Below are 24764 nucleotides of genomic sequence, written 5' to 3' on the forward strand. Positions count from 1 at the left end.
CATGTGGCACGGATGTGGCCCTAAAAAAGGCAAAAAAAAAAAGTAGCTTGCTTCTCATCACAGATGGAAGGGACTCTGCTGCTATTGGTTCCATATCAAGGTTGAGGGGTGTGAGCCTGAGAGCTACCCCCTGACACTACTAGAATTGAGGCTTCCCTCTATTAGTTTCCACACAGTTCTTGTCTAAGTTCTTGCAGGAGACACGGCTTTGTTGCCTATGAAGGCAGCAGGAGTAATTTCACCCTGGGTCTCAGGGAAGCCACAACAAAGCATCGGTGCAGTTTTATGCAAATTTGCTGTAGTTTTAGCTTCTTTTCACTGGATTCCAAGAAGCAGAACTTGGGAGTCAAAGACTAGTCTGGCCAGGGTTCCTTACACCCTCATCAGCTTCACACGTGCTGTTTAAGCTTCTTTGCTAATTTGCACATTAGACACAAATCCTATAGGAAGCAGTTCTTGGGAAGGAAGCCCCCCCGCCCCAGGACCTCTGAAGCCTCCAGCACGGCATCCTCTCAGTGTGTCTCTCTCCACAGCCCTGGCATCCTCTGACCTCCACGGCCTGACTGGTGCCAGGCCCCCTTCCCAAAAGCTCTCTCCTTCAGTGTTTGTATGACAATGGGTGACTTTCCACAAGGCAGGAAGGCAGAGAATCCATGGCGGGTTCTGCTCTGCCCCCTTCTGGGGCCCCCAGGCCACCCTACCCTCCTCGCACAGGCTCCATCTATGCCTCGGCCTTGGTCTGAAAGCTGCAGCCGGGACAGATGGTGGGACCTGCGGGGCCCAGGGGACAGCAAAGACGGCAGGGATGTGTGGACATGGGCCCGGGAGCCCACGCAGCCCAGGAACAGGTTGTGACCCTGAGGGTGGGGAGAAGGGTGGAGTTGCGCTGCCTGATACTTCTGTACCCCCACCAACATGGCCAGGAGGCACTGAGCAGCCTGCTGTCGCCTCCTGGGCCTGGGTGCCTGGTCCCAGCCTCCAGACGCAGCCCCTCCGTGAGCCCAGCCACGTTCAGCTTGCTCTGCGCCAAGCCTTTGGGCTTCCTTTTATTTTTTTGTCTTTTTGCCATTTCTTGGGCCGCTTCTGCCGCATATGGAAGTTCCCAGGCTAGGGGTCGAATCGGAGCTGTAGCCGCTGGCCTACACCAGAGCCACAGCAACGCAGGATCCGAGCCACATCTGCAACCTACACCACAGCTCATGGCAACGCTGGATCTTTAAACCACTGAGCAAGGCCAGGGATCGAACCTGCAACCTCATGGTTCCTCGTTGGACTCGTTAACCACTGAGCCACGATGGGAACTCCCGGCTTCCTTCTTTTGAACAGTCGCCATGCCTCGCGCCCCAAGGGCTCTGGTGGCTTTGCTGCCTCCCCTAATTAGGGCAGTTTCCCTCCCCACCTGAGGCAGACTGTCCGGTTCCTGGCACCCAGTGGCTCCTGGTGCAGGAACTTCAGGGCACGAACTGCTGGATGTGGAGCCTGGCCTGAGAGAAGGGAGGCCAGCAGGGGAAGGCCCAGGATGTGCTCTGGCCCTGGGGCTGCTCACGCGCAGCCAGGCAAGGCCAGAAGAGGCTTCTAAGGCCACTGCCCTGAAGACTGGAAGCTTCGAGGGGCCTGCAGCTGCAGCCCACAGAAATGCCCTGCTGGCCTGGTCGGGCGACATCTTGGGGCCTGTGCTATGGCCTCTGTGCCCCAGCTCTCTGTCCCCTCTGACGCACTCCCAAAGCCTGGAGGGGCGAGGTTGGGCAATGCCTTTTCCCTCTGGCCCGGAGATTAGCTGGCCGGCCGGATCCAGCCCTTAAGTAGGCGCTGTTCCCGGACGCAAGGAGGCCCAGCCAGCCTGGGATGGCACACAGCCGGCTTATGTGCGGAGAGCCTCAGGCCCAAGTGCCTTCTGCCACCTGCCCGGGCAATGACCGCAGACACCCTGCTTCCTAGCAGACCTGCCGGCCGCCAAGGCCCACAGTGGAGGGGACAGCACTCATGGCCACTGAGACGCCTGGCAGGAAGTCCCCCCCAGATGCCTGGATGGGAAGGGCTTATCAGGCATGGCTGTCTCCCGCAGGGGCAGGGCCTGCACTCAGCCCCCGCCAGCCCCAGACGGCCACTTATGTCTGAGCTACGGGTGGCCTCTCAGCAGTGCGCACGGGCTGGTCGCCATTTCTCCCGGGCTCCTGCCCAAAGGGCTGTGTCCACAGCATCTGGTCTGGCTCCCAGCAGAGCCTTCGTCACGTCCACCCAGGCCTGAGCAAGGAGTCCCGGGAACCAGGAGGGGGAGGCAGGAGCTCCAGGCTGGGCCATGTCCCTGGTGGAGCAGGACCCATGCCCCAGGACACGTGCCCAGGGCAGGCTCCGCCAGCTGGGACCTGAGGCCCTGGCCCATTCGCCTCAGCATCCTGGGGTTGGTTACGAAGAACCAAATAAAGTTATCATTCAACCCAACTTTTAAAACAAGTCTGTTTATTGAAAGGATCCGAAAATAGTAATAAGGCTTTCAACATTTAACAAATTTCCCAGTTATTAACAATATGAAACATTAAGAATTTACTTCAAAAAACCCAAAGTTCCGCAGGTCACTGTGCGTCATGCTTTAGGACTTGGTCAACACGGGCTGTCTGAATGAGTGACCTGAGTGCCGAGCCTAACGCTGCCAGTGGGGCTCCCTCAGGCCACTGGCTGTGCCGGGGGCTTGCAGGCAGGTGGCGCGAAGCGATCCCCTCCCAGCGTGGCCGGGCGCCCAGGCAGGTGCAATGGAGGCAGACAGCGGCCACGGCGCCCAGGCTGCAGAGCCAGCTCCGGAGACCTCCGGCCACAGTGGCCACACGTGTGCCCCAGGTGCCTTTTTCTCAGCCTGCGAACCCCCAGGTGGGCAAAGCACAGCCCCCCGGCCCGTCATTCCAGAAGCAGGTCCAAGAAAGGACAGGCACCCGTCCGTTCTGCTTCCGCAAGAAACGCGATTGAGAGAAAGCAGTTCTCAGACACAGACGCCACGTTCAAGATGCCCAGCGGATCGGGGCCAGGCTCCCACCAGGTGCCACACAGCTCTGGCATCCGGCAGCTGGTGATGGCGCACGAGGGCTGAATGTGAGGGTCCCTCCCGAGCCCACAGGGAGCAGAGCCGTGTTGACATGCGACACCCCCACCCCGTCACAACCGTGGGGCCCCCCGGTGCACGGGTCCGTCAGCCGCGGGGGCTGCAGAGTGGTCCCGGAGCACAGGACATGGGGCGAACACTGGAATGAGGCTCTGAGTGGGACGCGACCCGGCCCCGCCCCGAAAGCTCACAGTGTGCGCCGCGGTCTGCAGGCAGCACTTTGAGGAAGTGCGACAATCTCTACAAAGGAGACTCGGGATTGAAACACCTGCTCCACGAGGAATGTGTAGAATCGACCCCCCGACCCCGCCGTGGCCGGGCTGGTGCTCCGACGGCAGGGGGCGGGGGGTGAGGGGACCAGGGCTTTGGAACCAAGGCAGGAGCAACCAGGCAACTCAGGCCGACCCTGAGCCGGAGCGGGAGGGGACCCGTCTGCCTGCCAACCAAATGCCGCCTGCTCTTGGCAGAAGTGTCCCAAGTGGCATCAGGGGAAGGTGGTGGTGGCTGAAGGAAGATTTTTGCGGTGAGATGTTTATTTTTCAATAGCAAAGGATAGCTCTGTCCACGCTGCTCCCCCCTCCCAGCGTCAATCAACTGATTCACGGAGGTTTCCAGATGGGGAATTAAAGAGCTCATTAAGCTGGGGACCCTGCCGGGCCTGGGCTCCGGAGATGCTGGGTGGCTGTGCCCGAGTTGGCCTCCAAGCTCCCAGCCATCACGCTCGCTTGTTTAGAAATGCAGAAAAAACTCAGATTTGAAACGTTAAAAAGAGCTGATCTGGTCGACAAAAAAGCCAATTTCAGGCCCTCCCTCTGGCCACAGACTGACGCGGCGCCTGCCACCTGCGCTGGGCCTGTGAGACTCACAGTGTGCGTTTGGGCCAACAGGCCTAGCTCCCCGAGCCGCCCTCCTCGTCCCCGTCCCCCGCCTCGTCGCCCCCCTCGTCCTCCGGGAAGTGGGCCTGCCTCTTCCGCAGGTTCCAGTGCAGACACTGTGCCAGGCTCTCAAACCAGTCGCTCACGGGGTCTCGGACGCAGACGGAGGGGAGCGGGTAGCAGGAGGTGGTGATGCTGATGCTGCAGCGGGAGAGAGGCAGCGTCACCCTCCCGTGAGACCTTCCCGGGGAGACGCCACCCTCCCCACGGGCTGGGCCGGCTCAGCTCTGCCCACGCCCCCTGCCTGAGGCCTGGCCCCAGGGCCTCTGGTGCCCTGGAGGCAGAGGGGTGCTCCTGGACCCCCAGGGGCAGGTGCAGCTGGCAGGGCGCTGTCACCCAGGCACAGGTCTGCGACGTGATCATGTCAGAACCGGGGACAGGCCCGCAGGGCTCTCAGCCCACCAGCTCCACCTGTCCTGTTCCGGCCCGCGGCCACACACCTGTCTCCGTGGCGGATCTCCTGTCTCTTTCGTCCATCGAAGGACACCCACGCGGTATTCCTTGCTTCTGGTGACAGCATGATCTAAAGAATCAAAAGCAGGACAGGGGTACCCTATGAGAGTGAGGCCAGGAGCGTGAACCCCGCCGGGGGTGGCACCGCCCAGGGGATTCACAGGCACCCACACAGTGCCCACTACGTGCCCGGGTGAGGTAACTTGTGTCCTGTGGACACGACCCCGGGAACGGAAGGCAGGTGTCCATCAGGGCCAGGTGCCTGGCTCCGGCCCCTCCTCTCTGCCCTGCAGACCCAGCCCGCATGTCAGGGCCCAGACCAGGACAGGCTGGTCCGGGGTGGCCTGCAGTGGGGAGCAGAGCACAGAGAAGGGGTGGACATGGAAGGACAGAGGCCCTGGGGGACAAGAGGGCAGGGTCCTTCCTCACCTGCCGCCCTCACTCCACCCCCACCACTCAGGCGGAGATCCTGCCTGTGGGGCTGGCCCAGCTCTCGGCGCTGCCCCCGCCAACCAGACCCCAGGGACCAGGCCCTACCAGGGCCCCAACCAAAGAGGGTGGGAGGCTCTGACCTTCAGCTCGACCCCTGCAGGGACCACAATAGGCCGGAAGGACAGCGAGTGGGGGCAGATGGGTGTGACCATGATGGCTGGCACGTTGGGGTGAATCATGGAGGCCCCGGCGGCGGCCGCATACGCCGTGCTGCCCGTCGGGGTGGAGACGATGACGCCTGGAGAAGAGGCGCAGGGTGGCACTGGTGCGCACGGCCCCCGCCCGCGTGGAGCCCCAGGCAGGCCGGGCGCCCACCTACCATCGCCCTGCACCGTGGTGATGAGGTGCCCGTCCAGGTAGACATCCACGTTGGACAGGTACGAGGAGGGGCCTCTGTCGATCACCACCTCGTTCAGCACCTGGGGGCGAGGCCGGTGCACTCAGGGGCTGCAGTGCCGGGCGGCCCTGGGCGCTGGCAAGGTCCCGAGGGCGGGGGGGGGCACAGCCCGGGGGGCGGGGGGGGAGGGACCCGGACAGACCTGGTACTGCATGACCTGCTTCCCGAGCTCCGCGTCCAGGGCTGTGGCCAGCATTCCGTGCTCGCTGACCCCGTTGGGGACGGCCAGCTTCTTCCCGCAGAGTTCCTTCACGACCCTGACCTTCAGGCGGCTCCGCAGAACAATAGCCGCGTTGCCTGGGGGCCAGCAGGGGTCACGCCCAGGCCGGTCAGCAGGGAAGGGGGCTGTGGCGCCCACAGGAAGAGAGCCCCCCTAGCCAGAGACCGCCCCCCTGCCCTTTCTGCTCCCAAACGAGCACCGCCCTGCCTCCTGTGGAGCTCAGCTCACTGCCCCCGGGCACGTACAGAGGCCTGATCCTGTGAGAGCTCCAACGTCTCACGTCAGGGAAAAACGCTTGAACCACCCCAAACTCAGAAGTCTCTGAGTCCTGAAACACTCAAATGTGGTCCTACGCATCATTAGAAAAAACCCACGCCAGGTAAGAAGACAATCCCGCCTCGGGGACTGCTCGAGGGTTCTGGAACATTCCAACTCACCCTGTATCACCTGAGTAACTTGGGACTGAAAGTTCTCAAAGTTGAAGGGAGTCAGGAAGCCCAGGGAGCCCAAGTGGAACGCCATGACTGGAGGCACGCTGCCCTGTGAGCCGAGGAGGCAGGTCACTCAGAAGCCCCGGAGCCACCCCAGCCCTGACGGACCCTCGCCCGCCTAAGCCCGGGAGGGACGTGCGCTAGGTGCACGTCGGTGCCCGCTGCGGGGAGGGGGCGGACTCAGAGGGGGTGGTGCATGAACGAGGTCAGCCAAGGGTCAGGGAGGCCAGGGGAACAGTGGCGGAGAGCGGGGACCCTGGGGCAGGTTCCGGGAGCGTGGAGAGACCGCAAGAGACAACGGGGAGGAGCAGAGGGGCCAGGGGTGGAAGGGCTGCCCCAAAGGCAGTTCCGCAGCCCCTTGAGAGCTGCTCCCGCAAAGGAGGGAGGAGCAGGTGGGGCGGGGGCGGGGGGGCGGGGAGTGGGGAGATGGGGAGGGCACCCGTGGTGGGAGCTGAGAAACGACGGCTGGGCAGCTCTGAGGGGGTGGGATACCTGCCAGGACCCTCGCTCTCCTCCTCTGCCCAGTGGGAGCCGTGCGCGGTCCAGCCCGGTGGCTCGCAGCACGTGGTGCCCAGCCCGCCGGCACCCCGCTGGGCTCTGACGGTCGGCCTGCAGCTCCTCCCCAGCGCTGGCCCATCGCCCAGCAAGGGGCCAGGCCTGGGGCCTCCTCCCAGCCCAGCCCAGGGGACCGTCAGGGGCCTAGCACAGCTGCCCACGCCTGCAGACCCCATCGCCAAATAATGAACTGAAGAGACACCACAGCCCCGCTGGAGCAGGACCCGGCCCGCACGGCGCCAGCACCCCACCTGGAAGAGCGAGGAGGCGTAGAGCAGCGTCCCGTCGCCGCCCAGGCAGATGATGAGGTCGATCTGGTTCGAGATGTCGTCGTAATCTATAAGCAGAACAGCAGACGCCAGAGCAGCCTTCAAGCGGCCTGGCGGCGGTGGCGGCGGCGGGGCGGCTGCCCGGTGGGGCGGGGCCCGGGGGCAACTCGCCTTCTCGGAAGGTGCAGAACCTCCTCTTCATCGGCCCGAAGTGGTCGTCGCTCACGAGGGCGGGGTCCTCCAGGACTTTCTTCTCCACGTACACGATCATGTTGTTCTGCTGGAAGGCGCCACCCGTCAGCCCGCCGGTAAGACGCGGCGCGGCCTGGGCTGTCCTCGAGAAGCCCGCTCGGCGCCTTGGCCCTGCCGGCAAGGGGAGGCCGCTCCCCAAACCGCCTGCCCCCGCACAGCCCCACTGCACCGGCAGGAGGCGGGAACGCTCCTGTTCCTGCAGCTGTGGTCGGAGCGGGGGTCAGGGCACCGTGGTCCCAAGGAGCCGTGGGTCCGAGGCAAGGCCGGTGCGAGCACGGGGGTGCGGGGAGCTGGCCGCTCGGCGCTCACCTCCATCAGGTACGTGCAGAGCTCCCTGAAGGGCTGGAGCAGGCTGGCATCCCGGACCTTCTTGATGACGAGGACACTCTTGGGGGACTTGTTCCACGTCAACCGCTGGCTGGCAGGGTCCTGGATGTGCCTGGGAGGGGAGGGGAGCATTCACACCCGCCACGGCCGCACTGAGGGCTGTCCTGACACGACCACGAGGCTGCTGAATCCCGGGCAGCGTCGCCCCCCCCAGCACCCCTACCCTCGGCTCCTCCGCAAGGTGCAGCGGGACCTGCCCCCGAGACACGGCGCAGGCGCCCGAACCGGCCCAACAAGGATCGGCGGGGGCAGGACTCAGAGGTGGGGGTGAGCCGCTCGGCTGACCCTTAACCTTCACAGTCAAAACCCACTCTGTTTCAAAGTCAAAGGCAGGATTTGGGGCAGGGAGGCGGCTCTGCGCCATCCCAACGGCTACGAGTCATCGCACGTTTGTCCACAGCTCAGGACGCGCAGCACGAGGTCCCGGAAGGAACTAGGGACTCGGGGTGGGCCGAGGTCCGCGCAGGCTCACCGCTTGTAACCAGCGCCCCCTCTGCGGGGATGCTGAAGGTGGGGGAGGCTCAGGCTCAGGGGGCGGGGATGCGGGACCGCTCCCTTCCCCTCGCTTTTGCACAAACCTAAAACTGCTCAAATAGTTAAAAAATAAGTCCCTGCACCTTGGTCCCTGCACCGGCGAGATCCCTGGGCAGCAAGTCCCCTTGGGGGCAGGGGTGTCCTGAGGCTGAGCCCCCTAGCGGGGGCTATGACTGCCGTGTGTACCCCAGAAATGCCCGCCAGACTGTTGGGAAACAGCCCTGAGATGTGCGTGGCAGCAAAAGACCTGCCCTCTGACGCCAAGTCCCCAAGACCTGCTCCAAACCGTACTTCGAGGGACAGCGCCTCCCTCAGCACCTGATGGCCTCGCCAGCAACTTTCAAAATCGTGATGCGAACCCCTAAAGGGAGGGGCGGGTCCCTGGCCCTGTGCTCCGACCACCCATCACTCACCCTTTCCAGGCATTTCTGCCAGGGGAAGGTCACCCGTTACCTCCTCTGCCTGGTCTCAAGCGGGGCCCTGCGGGGGCTGGGGCTCTGTGCACAGCATCTCGGCCATGCTTGGTGAACGGCAGGAGAGGAAGGCAAAGCAGCGCCCCAACTCCCCACCTGCACCCTGGCTCCAAACACCTCCTTTCTGACCTGCTAACACAGCGCCTTGCGAGAGGCCGTGTCCAGAGCAGCGTCGGGCGCCTCCTGACCTAAATGCACACCAATCAAACTGCCTTCTCTCCTCCTACCTCGGGGGGACCCTCCTGGCGAATCGCCACTGAAAACAAACGCCACGCCCGAGCTCTGCCGCCCCGGGTGGTCCATTCCCGGATGGTCCATCCCATCGGGCTGCGCAGGGCGGAGTTGGGCTGTGGAACCGGCCAGGCCCATGGCAGGAGTCCGCGGGCAGGTAGAGGGGTGGGCACTGGTCATCTGCTTGGCGCGCACGCGTGGCCCTCCGCCTGGGTCTGTGTGAGTCTGGCGCCCCCCCCCCCCCCCCCCCCACTGAGCAGGTGGCTAGGGCTCTGGGCCCCTCCAGCCCGAGACCCAGCCTCACCCGCCAGAGCCACCGCTTGGTCCTGAGTGCCAAGGGGTCGCTGCAAAGAGAGGTGCCAACCCCTCTCCAGGCCTCGGGGCAGGGTCAGCCGATAGCGCAGCTGGGGAACCACTGAGCCACAGTCTCCAATGTCAAGAGGTGCCCGCTGCTCCCATGCAACAGAAAAGACGCGTGTGGGGGGCGCGGAAAGACGACGCTGGTTCATCACCTCCTCTGTCGACTCCTCTGCAGTCTCTCCCTTTCCAATCTCAGGGGAAAGTTCGCTTCATGCGGGTAAGCCCTGCCCCGCTGGCCTGGCGCTGGGGAGCAGGCAGGGCCAGGACGGCACCACAGTCCCCAGACAGTGCCCAGGGGAGGCCATGGAGGGAGCTGCTGGCTCCTGGCCCTGGAGACTCGCGAGCCTCTGCTCAGAGCCCTCCACCCACATGGCCCCAGGGGACCCTGAGGAGTAGCCCAATGCCGCCCTGAGACCCCACCCGGAGCTCACGAGGCCAAGCCCCCCCACCCCCGAGACCTGGGCCGGGAGCAGGCGACAGCTAATTAAAGCCAGATGGGGAGCAGGCGACGAGACCCCACCCAGAGCTCACAAGGCCACCCCCCGCCCCAGACCTGGGCTGGGCGACAGCTAATTAAGGCCAGACGGCGGGAGGCCACCCAGGGCGGCCCTTAAGCTGAGATGTGAGTGACAAGGAGGGAGCAGCACCGCCAGGATCAGGGAACGTGGGAGGGGCCCCAGGCAGCTGGTGAAAGGCCAGGGCAGGGCCAGGCTGGGCCAGAGCGCACAGTGGGGCACAGGGCAGCAGCCAGCGCCTGGCGCCAGAGGGCCTGAGGCAGGATCCACAGAAGGACAGGCCCCGCCCATGTTCACAGGAACGTCCACGGGCTGCCCACACAGCACACCTGAGGGGCTGCAGGGAACAAGGACCCCCACCGGGGCTCCGCTGGGCCCAAGGCTGTGCTGGGACTGTGCTGTTTCAGCATCAAGCACGGGGGCAGCGAAGCCACTCGGGTGCTGTGCTGTCCCCAAGAGACCCAGCATGGCCAGCCCACACAGCAAACTAATCTCTTTGGAAGCGTCTGTTCTCAACAGGAGACCCGGGATGGCAGAGAAGGGGTCTGTGTTCAAGCATTCAGTGAAATAACCCCACCTGCTTCATTTCTAAAGAGCTTCCCATCTGTCATCGCAGGCCCAGGGACCCCCAGGCTGTGCTGCCCTCGCGCTATGGCCAAAATGTGGAGCTTGTTACCACGAGGTGGGGGATTCGCTCAACCAAATTAACCCAGATTTTCAGAAATGCCAATTAACACTTGGGCCTCCCTGTAATAATCAGGGAACCGTGTCGGCAGCGGCGTCAGCTTGAGAAGGGCACTATCTTCCCAGTGTTCTCACCGTGAAGAGCAAAGGTCACGCTAGATCCGAGTTGGAGCTTCTCTGGCCCAGGCCCCCATCCACTGCCCCAAAGGCAGCGGTGTCACAGAAGGTGCCTTGTGGGCCTGGAAGCACCCTGACACGCACGCTCCTCCCCGGGGGCGGGGGGGGCGCTTCCCCAGCTCGGCCACCCCAGGGCGGCGCCCCCTCCCCCAGAGACTCACATGATGCTCTGCGGGTTCTGCAGCACGCAGGCCTTTGGTCCAAAAGTGGTCACCGGGCAGGGCCCGTGCAGAGAGCGGGTCCTCCTGCGGGGAGAGGGCACAGGGCAGTGAGCTGCCGTCAGCTGAAAGACACATGTGGCCAAGAGTGACACGAACCCCGCCACCTGCCCAGTACCCAGGAGAGGACCCACAGATTCCGCTGACCCCAGAGCCGCCCTGGAGCGCCAACGCTGTCCGTGCAGCACTCAGGGCAGCACGTCTGGAGGTGCTCCTTGGAACAAGGCCCTGAGCCCCACCCCAGGACAAGGGCGTAGGCCCTTGGGGCCGGGCCTTGGAATCTGAATTCTCATCTCAGCTAGTGTCTCCGAGGACGGTCCCTGGGTGCGCAGCTGGGAACCACCCCAAGTCATCCAGACGGAAATTCCAACAGAAAGGCCCACTCTGAGCTGCACCATCCAGAAAGATCTGCTCCAGAGGGCAGCCGCATCCGACAGCAGGACAGCGACTCCGCCCCAACAGAACCACAGGGCACTGTGGCTGGCCCACATCCTGGGCAGCACACCACTTGGCGGCCCTCCCTGTCCTCTCCTTGGGGTGCCAGGGGTGGTGGGAGCCACCTGGACACCCCACAGTGACAGCCGGGGGACCGTGTTCACCTCGCCCAGAATGCCAGCACCAATGGCCTCATGGTCTCTTTCTGCACCAAAAACACTGGCACAGAGATGCCAAACACGGCTGGCAAACTTCCAAGTCTTTAACTGCCCACCTCATGCATGGGTCAACAGAATCTTCAAATCCCAATGCAGACAAAAGAGATTTTCTATTGTCTTGTAAAGAGCAGCCACGGGCCATGGCCCTGGGGCCTTCAGGGACTGGATGAACTGTTTAGAGAGGATTTCTGACCCGAGCCGGCTGTGGGTGTGCCCCCCAACCTGGGAGGCACCCCGACCCAGAGGCTGCCTTTGACCTGCTGCCATTGCACAGGCTCAAAGTCCCCTGAAATCAAAGGGCGTGACTGCCAAGCCCCATGGAGCTGCAGCCAAGGCTGCCCGCCAGGACAGGCACTCACCTCACGGCAGCGCAGTGGCCCACAGGGACCAATGACCCCAAAGGCAGCTGCAGCCACGCACGTGGGTCACAGCTGTCCACCTGGAAGCTTCTGCTGGCACCTCATCCGCCCAGTGCCCGGCAAGCCCGGGCACAGACCTCTATGTGCTGCTCCCCAAGACCCTTGCCCGTCACACGAGGCTCCTGCGCCCGAGGCCATGTTGGCGCTGGCAGCTCCCCCCAAACTCCCAGCCCGCATGGCTCCCAGGGCCGGAGCACCCTCCACCGGGGCCATTACAGGCTCTGCTGGGCAGGCCCTCCCTGCCGGCTCTGCACAGCTGCTCCCATTCTTGTGCAAGAGTAGGGGCCCCTTGCCCAACACCCAGGGGCCATGCTCAGCCCAAGGCCAGCCTCTCACTGGGCAAACCAGCTGACGGCACTGCAGGTGCCACCCCCACTCCTCACCCCCAAAGTGAGTGTGGGCACCAGGGTGAGGGAGGAAGGAAGGGAACAAGGTGGGGTGCCCTCTGGGGGGCGGGAGGTGGCCTTTAGGGATGAGCCCTCTGGGAGGCTGTGCCCACCTCCCGGGTGTCTGAGCGAGCGCCGCCGGGGCCCAGAGGAGGCCTTGTACCTGAACTCCCTGGTGCTCGCCAGGGCGGGGGAGGCTGACAGGCTGCGGGACTTGGCCCGCCCCCGGATGGGGTGGCCGAGCGCCCAGTCCTCGTCCCCATGGCAGGCGGAGCAGCGGTAGGAGGCGGCGTCTGCGCTCAGCTCCTTACTCCCATTGACTTTTTCCTGCTCCATTTCCACAGCTGTTGCCCGAGGAGCAGGTGGGCCTGGAAACGCCGGACGCCTTGGTGTCATAAAATAAAGGAAAGACCTACGTAAAAACAGCGAACACACACGTACCTAGCAGGGGGAAAAGCACGGAAATCCAGTTATCAAAGGACTTCACCCGGGCTGCTTCCAACACAAAGATACTTCCAGCTCAGAAATCTACCTCTGTTTTTTAATTAATCTGGAAGAGCTAAGTCCACGAGTAAGAAAAAATTACCAAGTGAGAACGCAGCCACACACCAGGGGATGCGTGGCCCTTTGACGAGAGGCAAATCCCACTTGCGGCGCAGTTGTAAACGCCTCTCAGCCAGAACACGTGGGTGATTATCACTGACAAGACCAAGGAGGCCAAGTCCTGCAAACAGAGGCTGCAGTTTTATGTCATTTATTTCACTCGTTCATTTATTTTTTGTCTTTTTAGGGCCACACCCACGGCATATGGAGGTTCCCAGGCCAGGGGTCGAATTGGAGGTACAGCTGTTGGCCTGTGCCACAGCCACAGCGACAAGGGATCCGAGCCGCGTCTGTGACCTACGCCGCAGCTCAGGGCAACGCTGGATCCTCAACCCACTGAGCAGGGCCAGGGGTCCAACCTGCGTCCTCACGGATTCTAGTCAGGTTTCCTGCTGAGCCACGATGGGAACCCCTATTGTATGTATTTTTTTTTTTTTGTCTTTTTTTTTTTGTTGTTGTTGTTGCTATTTCTTGGGCCGCTCCCCCGGCATATGGAGGTTCCCAGGCTAGGGGTTGAATCGGAGCTGTAGCCACCGGCCTACGCCAGAGCCACAGCAATGCGGGATCCGAGCCGCGTCTGCAACCTACACCACAGCTCACGGCAACGCCGGATCGTTAACCCACTGAGCAAGGGCAGGGACCGAACCCGCAACCTCATGGTTCCTAGTCGGATTCGTTAACCACTGCGCCACGACGGGAACTCCTATTGTATGTATTTTTTGATGCACTCGTGGCACCTGGAAGAACCTGGGCCAGGGACCAAAGCCTCTGCAGCGACAATGCCAGATCTTAACCTGCTGCACCACCTGAGAACTCCTGAGCTTACACTTTTAAAGCGATCTATTTGGTCATCAAAGAAAACTTCAACTTCCGAAAGTTAGTGGAGACTCTCATCTTCCAACTAGAACACGGCAAAGCAGGAAACGACAGAAGCCGAAACAGAACAGTTCTGAGGAACCAAGGGCACCTGGGAGCGTCTGAACTCTGTCCCAGCCGACCCGAGCTCAAAACTGGCACCCAACCGACGAGACAGCACTCGGACCAGACGAGCTGGGACCCCAAGCCCAGGACCACCCCCCACCATCAAGCTGTGCTGGGATCCTCGAGAATTAAGAGCAATGAGCTAAAGTCAACAAAGCCAGAAGATGAATAAAACAAACCTAAGGAAGGCAGAAAAGGGGACAAAACACAGGCAGAAAGCATTACAAGGACAAGGAGAAAAGCAGCAGAGCTTGGAGATAAAGGACATCAACCAGTTTAGACTGAGGGATGGAAAGAACTACACTCACCGAAAATCCTGGACCAAAAGGTGGTCATTTTCTCAGAAAGCTGCCAGTTCCCAAGAGAGGCGTGGCAGTGCCACAAACCACGGAGGACCTCACGGGGGCCCAGACCCTCCTCCTGGAAGGCCCAGCCGGGCCTGAGCTCACTCCAGTCGTGAACAAGCACAAAGACAAGCCCAGAAGAGCCCACAATGCACACGACACAGATGCCAGCCCTGGAAGGGACAACGTGGGGTTCCCGCAAGGAGGCAGAAGGAACGTGCTGGAGCCACAGAACAGCCTGGGGCCTCTAGGATAAGGTCAAAGGTAGCAAGTCCCCTGAGCTCTCAGCCACCTGGCACTTCACAATCCACTAAGGAGTCTCCCGCACCTGAGCCAGACCAAGGGCATCAGCAGCTTTAAAAGCTCCCGAGGTAATTCTAGGAGTTCTCTGGTGGCTCTGCAGCTTAAGGACCTGATAATGTGGGATGGGTTAGAACACAGAGCTCAAGGGACCAAAAAGACAGTCAACAAACAAATGGATTTTCAACAGAGGGGATTCCACAGGGAGACAAAATCTTCTTTCCAAATACTTCTAGAAGAACTCCAGAAACTCTCTGGTGATGCAGCAGTGGAAAAAACCCAGGAATTTGCTGGTGACCACAGGCACACCCTGCCCTCCCCCCAAAAAAAACCACTGGGCAAAAGATCCCAACTTTGGGCAACTTCCCCAAAGATATACTGACTGCGAACAAGCACATGAAAAGATGCCCGGCGTCTTTAGTCATCAGAAGTGAATTAAAACCACAATGAGATACGGCTCCCATGCATGGAGAATACCAAAAAGGTTAGAAAACTGACCACACCAAGTGTCCCCAGGCCAGGAAGGCATTGGAACCCTCATGCACCACTGGTGGAAATGAAAATGGTATAACCAGTTTGGAAAATAGTTTGGCAGTGTTTTCTTAAAACGTTAAACCCAGGTTCATCCTCCGTGTGTTTCCATCTCAGATGTTTACCCAACAGAAAAGAAAGCATGTATCCACACCGAGACACCCGGCCACTAAAATCTGTGATTCATTCAACTCTTTGCTCAAAATTCACCTCCTGGAGGACAACCCTTTGCCTCCACTCCTTATTCCCGCAGGCAGGGGCTCCTCTTCCCCAGGGCGCGACCTCTGCCTGCCCTGAAGTGACCCTCTCTTCTCACTTGTGTCTCTTTTGGTCCGAAACTGCGCGGCTCAGAGAGGTCAGCGCTTGAGAGGAGCCCCACGGAACACGCACCATTACTAGAGACCAAGGGGCGGTAGCAAGCAGAGGGCCGAAAATAACCCCCAAGTTAACGACAATAATAACAATTATAGAAAGGGATGCCAACACTCTGGCCAAACAAAACCTGAAGACCCCTCGCCAGGCGCTGCACAGGCTGGAAGAAGCTGGACGGCCAGCAAGGAAGGCCTGTCTAGACAGCACACTGAGCTGGGCAGGGGAGGCTGGACCCCTAGAAGGTGCGGAAACGCCGTCATTCCACGGGGCGCGGGGTACAGAAATAACTCTCTAGTAGGAGTACCATAACCCTGAGAATACAAAGAAAAGGAATTAATTACATCCTATGATGCTCAAGTTTTCAGAAGGCTTATAATTAATTTTATAACCGCTGGATTTTTACATATTCTATATCATGGGTAACATCCAAAGGAATGAATCTCTCGGAGTTACCGTCGTGGTGCAGTGGAAACAAATCTGACTAGGAACCAGGAGGTTGTGGGTTCCATCCCTGGCCTCGCTCAGTGGGTTAAGGATCCTGTGTTGCTGTGGCTGTGGCGTAGGCCGGTAGCTGTAGCTCCCATTTGACCCCTAGCCTGGGAACCTCTGTATGCCTCAGGTGTGGCCCTAAAAAGCAAAAAGGAATAAATCTCTCAGAGCAGGAGTTCCTTGGTGGCTCAGGGGTTAAGAATCCAGCATTGTCACTGTAGTGGCTCGGGTTCGACCCCTAGCCCAGGAACTTCCACACACTGTGGGTGTAACCCAAATGAAAGAAAAAAAAAAAGAGAGAACAAAGTTTTGGGGACCTAGGGAATAAAGTGAATTTCTTATACGTGACATAAAAAGCATAGTTCATAAAAGGTTAAAAAAAAAAGTCAATAAACTGGGCTTCATTAAAATTAAAAACTTGCTGTGTGGCAGAGCCTGTTAAGAAAGTTAAAAAAAAAAAAGCGACGGATTGGGAGGGACTGCAAACTGCATACCCAAGAGAGGATTTGTATCTATAACACATAAAGAACTCTCAAGACACAAGCCCACAAAACCAAACAAACCAACCAGAAAATGGGCAAGCGAAGAAAAACCACAAGAGGGTGTGCCTATGGCCCCCAGCAGGTGACAAGCCACTCCTTGCCAGCTATTAGGAAGTCTGTCTGCCACTCCACATCCCTCTGAAAGGCTCAAAGGAGGAAAGCTGGAAAGGCAACAGAGAAATGCCCCTCCCAGGCTGCTATGGGAACAGAAAAGGGACAGACTCTGGAAAAGTCTGACAGTGTCAAAACTAAACCCACAGCCCAGCAACTGCACCTGGGCATTCGTCCCAGCAACACACCTGATGTCCACACAACAACCTGCCCATGGACACTCACTGCAGCTCTCTCTGCAGGAGCCGAACTGCACTGAGAGCGAGTGGACACTGGACCTGAGCTGCTTCTGCAACCTACTCCACAGCTCACGGTAACACCAGATCCCAACCCACTGAGCAAGGCCAGGGATTGAACCCACATCCTCAAGAATACTAGACGGATTTGTTTCTGCTCTGCCACAACATGAACTTCCTATTTTAACTGTGTTTTTTTTTTTTGGGGGGGGGGTCTTTTTGCCTTTTCTAGGGCTGCTCCCGCGGCATATGGAAGTTCTCAGGCTAGGGGTCTAATCGGAGCTGTAGCCACTGGCCTACACCACAGCCACAGCAACTTGGGATCCGAGGCACATCTGCGACCCACACCACAGCTCACGGCAACGCCGGATCCTTAACCCACTGAGCAAGGCTAGGGATAGAACCCGAAACCTCATGGTTCCTGGTTGGATTCGTTAACCACTGAGCTATGACGGGAACGCCTTAACTATTTTAAAAGGATGAAATTTTAACTCCATCCAAGTTTCATTAAGTTCCTAACAGCACAAATCTAGTATTTAAAAACTTCTCCATCAGAGGAGTTCCCATCGTGGCGCAGTGGAAAGGAATCCGACGAGGAAACATGAGGTTGTGGATTTGATCCCTGGCCTCACTCAGTGGGTTAAGGATTCGGTGTTACCATAGGTCGAAGACATGGCTCGGCTCTGGCATTGCTGTGGCTGTGGTGAAGGCCAGCAGCTGCAGCTCGGATTGGGCCCCTCGCCTGGGAACCTCCATATGCTGTGGGTGCAGCCCTAAAAAGCAAAGTGCTGGCAAGGACTTGATCAAACTGGGCAGTCACCCAGGGGGTCTGAACCCAGAAAGGCCTTTTGGAAAGCTCGGCACAAAAGGTGACCGAAGAGCCAGCCTACGGGGGCCACACAAAGGAGCAAAATAAGAGACCTGGGGCGGGTGGACAGGGGTGGCTGCTTAGCTCGGAAGGAAGCGGGTACCATGCCACCTGCGGCAGAGCTTCGCATCCCTCCAGGCCGCCCTCACCCAGCTTCTCTCCAACTGTCTGAACACCTATCTGCCTGTACCCGGGCCGGGAAACTGCGGGTCTGGGAGACACAGCAGAGCGTGAGCCAGAGAAAGGAATCCCGGAGTCACCCCCGACCCCCTTGAGGGCCAGTGCCGGTCAGCAGGGGAGGGCAAGCCTTCAGGGAGACCCTGCAGGCAGAAGAGCGCCCCCCAACCCCGCCAATGCCCCCTCCGACGCTGGAACATCCGCGTCCAGAGAGAAGCCCCGACTTGAGGCCAAGAAGGTGCGAGGGCACCAACCCGCGGGAAGAACCACCTGCCTCTTGATTCTGCAGCTTAAACAGACCTTCGCGGGGTTCCCGTCTTTCTTACTGGGGCACCGCTTGCTCCTGGCACCTCCCCGAAAACCCTCGAGGCGGTGAGCGAGTTAAGCACCGGGACCAAGCCCACTCACAAGTTCAGCGGAGACCAGAGCACCGGGGCCTCTTCTGGGGAGCTCGTGTCCGTGCCGCCCGGAGCTGCCCGCCCCCATGTCCCTGCCCTCAAGTCCCTGCGGCAAGAGCAGAGGTCACGGCCGGGAGGCTCGGGGGGGGAGGCCGGAGTGGGGCGCACCCAGCAGGGCGAGGCGCTCCCGCACGTGGACCGCGGCGCGCCGGACAGGAAGGCAAAGGGAACAGGGTCTCAGCCAGGACCCAGCGGGCCAGCCGCCGGGTCGTCGGGGAGGCGCTGGGCAGCGAGCTCAGACGCGCCTTCCCAGGAGTCATACCGCGACGTGACCCCCTAAGTGACCGCCTCGCCTGAGGACCGGACCCTCCAAGCTGTCCCCACAGCGCGGACTCCGTCCGGCCGCCCCGACACCTGCGCCGAGCCTGAGGCAGGGGCGGCCGGCCAGCGCCTCCCAGCTCCACACCCGTGCGGTGGGCAGGGACGCCTTGGCCCTGCGACCCCAGCACCCGCTCCCATGACCCTGGGCGGCGGGCTGGGCCGAGGGGACGCGCGCTCACCGTTCGCTTCCCCGGGCGCCTGCGGGGCCGTCGTCTCGCTGGGACGCGCCCGCGGGTTCCGCAGCCCCGCCGCCGCTCGCCGTCGCTAGCCGGCTCCCGGCGCCGCGGCCGACTCCCGCCCCATGGCCGCCCCCCGCCCCACGGCCGCCCGGCCCGCGGCGCCGGCCCGCGGAGTAGCGATGCCGCCGCGCCGCCAGTGCGCACGCGCGCCCCGGCTGACCCCCGCGCGGACCCGCGCGCCTGCGTAGGAGACCGCCCCGCCCCCCGCGTCTACGCACGCGCCCCGCCCCGCCCCGCGCGCGCCGCGGCCGCCCGCACGGGCGTCCGCCCGGGCCTGGGGGCGGGACCCCGGCTGCCAACACCTCCGCAGCAGCCCCGGGAGGACCCTGGTGCCCACTCCCCGCGCCGCGTCGGAAGCGCGTTCTCGGGCCTCATGCCCCGCCCCCCATTCGGCCCCCCGCTTCTCTGCCCCGCGGGCCTGGTGAGCTGACTGCAGGCCCCGCGAGTGGCGACACCACCCGCCACAGACCCTGTAACTGCCAGGGCGTGGCTCTGCTTAACAGGAGTGTGTTTTGGGAAGCAGAAGTCGGTATGCGCAGCAGCAACAGAGCTGTGCCCCTGGGCCGCCCGCGCTTGCCCACCCTGAGCGGCTTGGCGGGTCCCTGCACACCTAGACCTGGGCCTGGGGTCTCAAGGGACCTGCTGACACTGTTCTCCCTAACCCGCGAGCCCCGTACTGGAGGACCTAGAGAGGAGGGGGACCAAGGTGACGTTGCACACCCCTCGCCCCCAAGCCCTTTCCCCCAAGGCTCGCCAAACTGACTGGTTACCCACCACCTGGGTGCCGGACGTCAGGGATCCCAGCTGTGTGCCTCTCTCCGGGGACGTGTCTGGGAACAAGCAGATGCAGGGTCACTGTAGATGAGGCTGGCCAGGCACCAGGCTTTGTAATCGCCTGGCTCTCAGGGCCTGCCGTTATTCCTTCCTAGAGCCCTGCTCCCGGGACAAGAAGCACCTGACCGAGGCCATGTGTGGACTAGAGTCCTCTGAGCAGCCTGGCTTCTACCTTCCCGCCCCCATACCTGAGGGCGAGTCTTCTCTAGCCAGGACTCCTGGGCCTGTGTCTGGAGACCTGGAACACACCTCTCACTGCTGTCCTAGGACCCCTGGTCAGTGGGGTCACCGAGGGTGAGTGGAGAGGGAGGCAGATGGCGGGAACTGGAGGGGGTTTCTCAAGTTCTGTAACTTCCCCATCGGGCTCTTTTGTAAACTCAACCACTTCCCCAAAGTGACCATTAGCCACACCCTGAGAAAAGCAAAGCCTTTTGAGCTGTGGGTTGGAGTATGATTGTCAACAATACTAATGCTAGGCTAGGCCTCCTGGGAACCTTCTAGAGCAGGGGGGGCACTTTGCACAGAAGGCTGCAAGGCAGGAGTTCCAGCCTTGTCGCCAGCCACGGCACACAGCAGGCATGCATCCTGTGTACCCCTCCCTAAAGGGAGCTTGTACAGGTGCGTCTTACTCGTCTTACTCACGGAAATGTGCCGCCTGGGCCTTGGCCATAGGCTTCAGGCCACAGTGCTTCCCCATTTCAGAAGTAAGAAAACAGGGGCTGCGTGCGGGCTTCCTTCAGCTGAGTGTAATTGTGCAATTTCTCCCAGCAGGCCCTGGGTCCCACCCAGGGATTCCAAGCTGCCAGCTCACACCCTGCAATCAGGAAGGCCAGTGCTGGGAGGGGCGCTTTAGGGCCTCCAGAAGCTTCCTAGAGTAGGTTTTGCTTGGGGTGACGCCAGGGCAGGGCTGGAAAGAGCCGGGCTGAGTGGGGAGAGGGAAAGGCCAGCAGCGGGGCCAGCGGCCGGCTTGAGGGTAGGGCTGCATGTGGTTAGGCCAGTGCAGGCGGGGCAGAGGATAGGGGATCTGCCACAGAGGGACTCGGGGTTTGGGAAAGGCCATGGGTGCCACCTCTCCCAGTGCCAGAGCTGTAGACGCTCTTAAGTTGGTGTTTGTTTCTTTGTGCTTTTTCCTAAACACGGCTCCCCTGCTGCTTGAGCTTTAGCCCCCCAAAACCTGAACCCATCCTCTTCTGAGGGTCAAAAGATTGGGGCGAGCGGGGGTCGTGGTGCAGGGCCATAGAGGGTGCAGTGGGTAGGGCTGCCTGCCCAGAGCTGGACTTAGGCAGGCAGGGGGATGGTCCTGAATTGGGAGCGGCAGGGTATGGAGGGGCTCCTCCTGCCAGCTCTCGGGAATGGGGTGAAAGGAGGCTGCCCAGAACCCAGACGGGGAAGCGGCTAGGAGCCTGGGTGACAGGCCTGGCCGGGAGGCACCGAGGCTCCCTGGGGAGGTGAGTGACGCGGGCTGTCCAGAGGCCACTGCCTCCATCACCCAGCTTCTGGCCTGCAGCCAGCATGTCTTAGACGAGCCTGGTCCCTTCTGTCCGGCCTTACCTAGCTCTCCCCTGGGGCCAGCGCTCCTGGTTGGGCTGGCTTTGGGGTGGGGAGGGGGCAGCCCCTCTTCCTGCCAGCCCGCTAAGTGCCAGGCACACAGTACTTGATGTGGCCGCTAGTTGTCCCCAGGTAGGGGGGAGGGGCACGAGAGCCGGGAAGAGTGCTGGTGGAGGGGACCTGGGCATGGGACCCAGGAGGCGGCACAGGCCTGGGGTGGGTGGGGGTCTTTGGTGGTGAAGCCAACGAGCAGCCCCTGCTCCAGTATGTGCCACTCGCTGAACTCTTAACAAGGCCTCTGGGCGCAGGCGCTTTTGCTGTCGAAATTTTCACACAGAGAGCCCAAGGCACAGAGCAGCCAAGTAACTTGCTGGAGATCACATAGCAGGGATGAAGGGGCAGGACTGGGCTGGACCCAGGAGTGGGGAACGGTGGGGGAGCCAGGGCTGGGTGGTGGGGCCAAGAGGTCTGGTAGCAAGAGTGGCGGGAGCAGTGTGGGGGGCGAGGAGCCCGCTGTGTGCTTCCTCTGACTGGCCAGGCGTCTCAGGAGCCTGGGTGAGGTGGACGTGGTGAGGAACTGAACGCTGGGTGCTGGGCGTGGTGGTGGGACTGGTGTCAGAGCCAGTGCAGGCGCCAGGTCCGAGCTCCCAGAGGTCACTGCTGGGCCCTGGTTCTTGTCCAGCTGCCGAGGGCTCAGGGTGCTGCGTGAACATCACATCTGCAACAGCTGTGCCCACCGGGGCCAGTGGGGGACTCGGGAGGCAGCAGAGGCTAGAGGCCGTGCTGGAGGAGGGAGCGGAGGGGACCTAGGAGGGGCCCCTTGCCAGGCGTGTCCAGGCCGTGGAGGCCGCCGCTGGAGGGTCCTGCTACCTGGCGCCACTGGCTGGCCGGCCTCCAGGTGCCCCACAACCATGCCTGCTTTCTGTGATGCTCATGAGAAAGTGGGCAGCAGCCTTGAGGCCCCAGAGCCTTCCTGTCCCAGGCTCGGGGAGCAGGGGACATGCAGGGTGTCAGGCTGGGGCACCAAAGCGAACAGGGGCCACTCGAGGGTAGCCAGCCCTTGCCGAGGCTGTGCAGCCTGGGCTCTGCCGTGGGCGGCCAGCGGCAGGATAACTGCTTGCTTCCCAACCCCAGGAGACCCTCCCTCCCAAGGACCAAGGCTCCGGCCCAGGGAGCACCTTGCACGGCCTCTGGCATTTTGTAAGACAGCTGGCAGTGCCAAAACTTGCAAGGAACGGGATGGTTCCAGAGGCAAGTGGGGGAAGAGGCTGAAGCCAGGCGAGCCCACTGTTCAGGCTGTGAGTCCTGGCAGGAGCACCCAGGAGACCCCTGCAGACGTGCTGACCCCGCCGGCCCTCCCCTGCGGACAGAGCCAGGAGGACCCTCGCTTCCCCCACTCCCTGGGGTCACGAAGAGGGGGCACAGGGCCCTCGTCACACACACTGAAGTTTCTGTTTCTCACGCGTGCTGGCAGATGCTCTTCCTCTTACAAGGCTGTACAGTTCTTCTCTGGAGACCAAGACGTGGCCCTGGCACAGGGTGGGATGCCTGTCCCTGGAGGAACGGCCACAGCGTCTCAGGGCGGAAGAGGAAGGACACACCACCAGTGGGGGCGCAGGCTCAGGGAGGGGAAGGTAGGTGGGACACGGGGGAGACTCCACTGCCCTGGGCACGGCCAGGGAGGCGGGATGAGAGGAGGGCTGGCCGAGGCACTGCCGCGCGATTGGACGGGGCCACCGGGGGAGGGCGACAACCTCCAGGAACTGAAGCGGCCCCACAAACGAGCAGCCACAGCAAAGTCCCTCATGTCAAACTGCTTTATTACATCTTAAATAACAGTACAGTTGGATATAGGATCTATCTCGCATCCAGCTTCCTGGCAGTACACGGACTTAAAAATTAAATACAAAAGGAGAAGGGCAGGGTGCAGAGAGCTCTACGGAGGAGGCGCCGACAGGGGAGGGGCGCGTCCCACCCGCTGCAGGCCCAGGCCAACCGCGCCAGCAGTTTGCACAGGATGTTGCAAACACAGGATGGAGAAGCTGCTGCTGCTGCTGCGGGAGCGCTTGGGTGCAGGGGGAGGCCGGCCGCTGTCCAGACGCTGCTGCTCAATCCTGGGCCCGACCCCAAACCAGGGAGGTCCGCTTGTTAGAAAGGGTTGGCCTCAGATGCCAGAGGCTGGTTCCCAGGGAGGGCCAGGCCGTGCAGAACTCACAGCGTGAGGCTGAGGTCTCGATCCCCGCACTCCCCGCCCCAATCCGACAGCAATCGCTTGGAACAGGACTTGATTTTTAAAGAAAGAAAGAAAACAGTGACTTATCCCGCTGCTTGAGCGTGTGGAACCGCTAACTGCGCGGCTTCCGATGCGATGCGTGTGCACAGAGGAGCAGCGCTAAGTGGACAGAGCTGCAACGGTTACAATTTTCAAGAGGTTATTTCTTAAAAGAAAAGGAACATCTAAGGACTGAGTCCTGTATGCACTTTTGAGCATTTCTACAGCATGCGATTCTAAGAGTAAACCCACCCAATATGGCAAACAATCAACTTTTTTAAAATTTAACTTAGAAAGTTTGAGATCATTATTTTCAAAACATTAATTTGTACACTGCTTCATACACAGATAACGGACCGACTATCCAAGCACAGACGGGCACCTCTCTGGCAAACAGACTCCTGACGGCTGCGGTGGGACTCGGGGTCATGATGCGCTCCTGTTCGATGCCCCCACTGTCGCCAGGAGACCCCAGGTGAGACTAAAAGCTGAGCTAGAGGGCAGAGAGGGCCGGGCCGGCCGGGCGGGACGAAGAGGTGCCTGACGGGCGTCCGCAGAGCGTGAGAGCCTCGGCTTCTCAGCATCCTCCTCCTCCTCCTCCTCCTCGGCCGTGTTCGTGCGCAATCATCACGTGACACTAGACGCCAAGTAAAAAATCTAGGGACTAAATGTACATCGTTAACAATGGCAGAGAGGCTGCGCTAGACCCTCTTTCTCTGTTTAACTACGGAACAGAAAGGAATATATGTTAAGAAAGAAATGCGAAGGTTTGCAAAATCCTGTTACAAACACCATCTGCAGTTCAGAGTCCATTACAAGATGCGGCCCCAGCCGGTTCTGCCTAAACATCACAAAACAGGGTCACTCATCTTGACTCCAAAGAAATGAGTGAAAAGGTGTGTCTGTCTCACAATTACACTCAAGTTTACCTTCTGGTTAATGTTTTTATTATTGTATTTCCTTTTCAATTCATTCAGGACAAAAAAAAACACAAAGGAACAGGAAGAAACAAGAACAGTGGTCCCGCAGGAATGCACACGATTTGCTTAGTTTACAGCACGGAGGCTCTGCTCTCAGTGGGAATTGTGCTCTTGGTTTCGGCAATAGTGAAGGGAGAAGATCTTGCCCTTTGGAAGTCCGGAGGGGGTGCAGGGCGTCCGCGTTAGTGGGTGGGTGGGAAATGCTATCACCGTGACGCTCCCAGGCTGGAAGGGCCTCCCAGTCCCCGCGGCGTCCACCTGCTGCTTTAAACAGAGTTAGAGATGTGAAAAGAAACAGACCCCCACGTGCAGCTCCGTCCTCACCACGGCTCCGAATGCTGCCCTCACCCCGCATCGGATTCC

General features: G+C 60.9%; 3 protein-coding genes across 19 annotated transcripts in view; 1 reads left to right on the forward strand and 2 right to left on the reverse strand.

Moving 5' to 3' along the window:
• NADK (NAD kinase) lies at positions 2444-19931 on the reverse strand. Of its 10 annotated transcripts, none has more exons than XM_021097484.1 (12): positions 19790-19931; positions 19542-19597; positions 12359-12580; positions 10681-10764; positions 7468-7597; positions 7078-7183; positions 6889-6974; positions 6029-6131; positions 5514-5668; positions 5055-5393; positions 4470-4552; positions 2444-4170 (listed from the first exon to the last, which is right to left on the reverse strand). In XM_021097484.1, exons 3-12 carry the CDS (start codon positions 12529-12531, stop codon positions 3984-3986), a joined length of 1446 nt encoding a protein of 481 aa, XP_020953143.1. In that variant the 5' UTR covers positions 12532-12580; positions 19542-19597; positions 19790-19931; the 3' UTR covers positions 2444-3983. The 10 variants fall into 10 exon arrangements, with proteins under 10 accessions (XP_020953143.1, XP_020953142.1, XP_020953146.1 ...); XM_021097483.1 differs by having other exon boundaries at positions 7078-7186; XM_021097487.1 differs by lacking the exon at positions 19542-19597 and having other exon boundaries at positions 5055-5212; positions 5294-5393; positions 19790-19924.
• On the forward strand, positions 18992-23897 carry LOC110261347. 3 transcript variants are annotated; one of them, XR_002345412.1, is made up of 3 exons: positions 18992-19188; positions 19697-19895; positions 22624-23897. XR_002345412.1 is itself a non-coding variant. In XM_021097496.1 (3 exons), the coding sequence occupies exons 1-3, from the start codon at positions 19299-19301 to the stop codon at positions 22979-22981; spliced, it is 732 nt and encodes a 243-aa protein (XP_020953155.1). In that variant the 5' UTR covers positions 18992-19298; the 3' UTR covers positions 22982-23897. The 3 variants fall into 3 exon arrangements, 2 of the variants coding, with proteins under 2 accessions (XP_020953155.1, XP_020953156.1); XM_021097496.1 differs by having other exon boundaries at positions 18992-19473; XM_021097497.1 differs by lacking the exon at positions 22624-23897 and having other exon boundaries at positions 18992-19473; positions 19697-19931.
• Positions 22949-24764, reverse strand: part of GNB1 (G protein subunit beta 1) — a 90360-nt gene continuing 88544 nt past the window's right edge. For 5 of the 6 annotated variants that reach the window (XM_021097493.1, XM_021097491.1, XM_021097490.1 and 2 more), the window contains one exon: positions 22949-24662. The gene's annotated coding sequence lies outside the window, so the exon portion shown is untranslated. Of the gene's footprint in view, positions 24666-24764 lie in introns of all 6 variants that reach the window. The other variant, XM_021097495.1, reaches the window with a different exon arrangement.

This window comes from Sus scrofa, chromosome 6 (genome assembly GCF_000003025.6).
Source record: "Sus scrofa isolate TJ Tabasco breed Duroc chromosome 6, Sscrofa11.1, whole genome shotgun sequence".
Classification (NCBI taxonomy): domain Eukaryota; kingdom Metazoa; phylum Chordata; class Mammalia; order Artiodactyla; family Suidae; genus Sus; species Sus scrofa.

What these genes read in the sequence shown, in the direction of transcription:
- LOC110261347 (XM_021097496.1), top strand. Translation starts at nt 19,299, where the DNA reads ATGCGCAGCAGCAACAGAGCTGTGCCCCTGGGCCGCCCGCGCTTGCCC. An exon ending in TAGAGAGGAGGGGGACCAAG is followed by an intron (nt 19,474 to 19,696) that starts GTGACGTTGCAC and finishes ATTCCTTCCTAG; the next exon opens with AGCCCTGCTCCCGGGACAAG. An exon ending in GGTCAGTGGGGTCACCGAGG is followed by an intron (nt 19,896 to 22,623) that starts GTGAGTGGAGAG and finishes GCGTGCTGGCAG; the next exon opens with ATGCTCTTCCTCTTACAAGG.
- NADK (XM_021097480.1), bottom strand. Translation starts at nt 12,591, where the DNA reads ATGACACCAAGGCGTCCGGCGTTTCCAGGCCCACCTGCTCCTCGGGCA. An exon ending in ACGCCTCCTCGCTCTTCCAG is followed by an intron (nt 6,132 to 6,888) that starts GTGGGGTGCTGG and finishes CTCGGCTCACAG; the next exon opens with GGCAGCGTGCCTCCAGTCAT. An exon ending in AGCAGGTCATGCAGTACCAG is followed by an intron (nt 5,394 to 5,513) that starts GTCTGTCCGGGT and finishes CCTCGCCCCCAG; the next exon opens with GTGCTGAACGAGGTGGTGAT.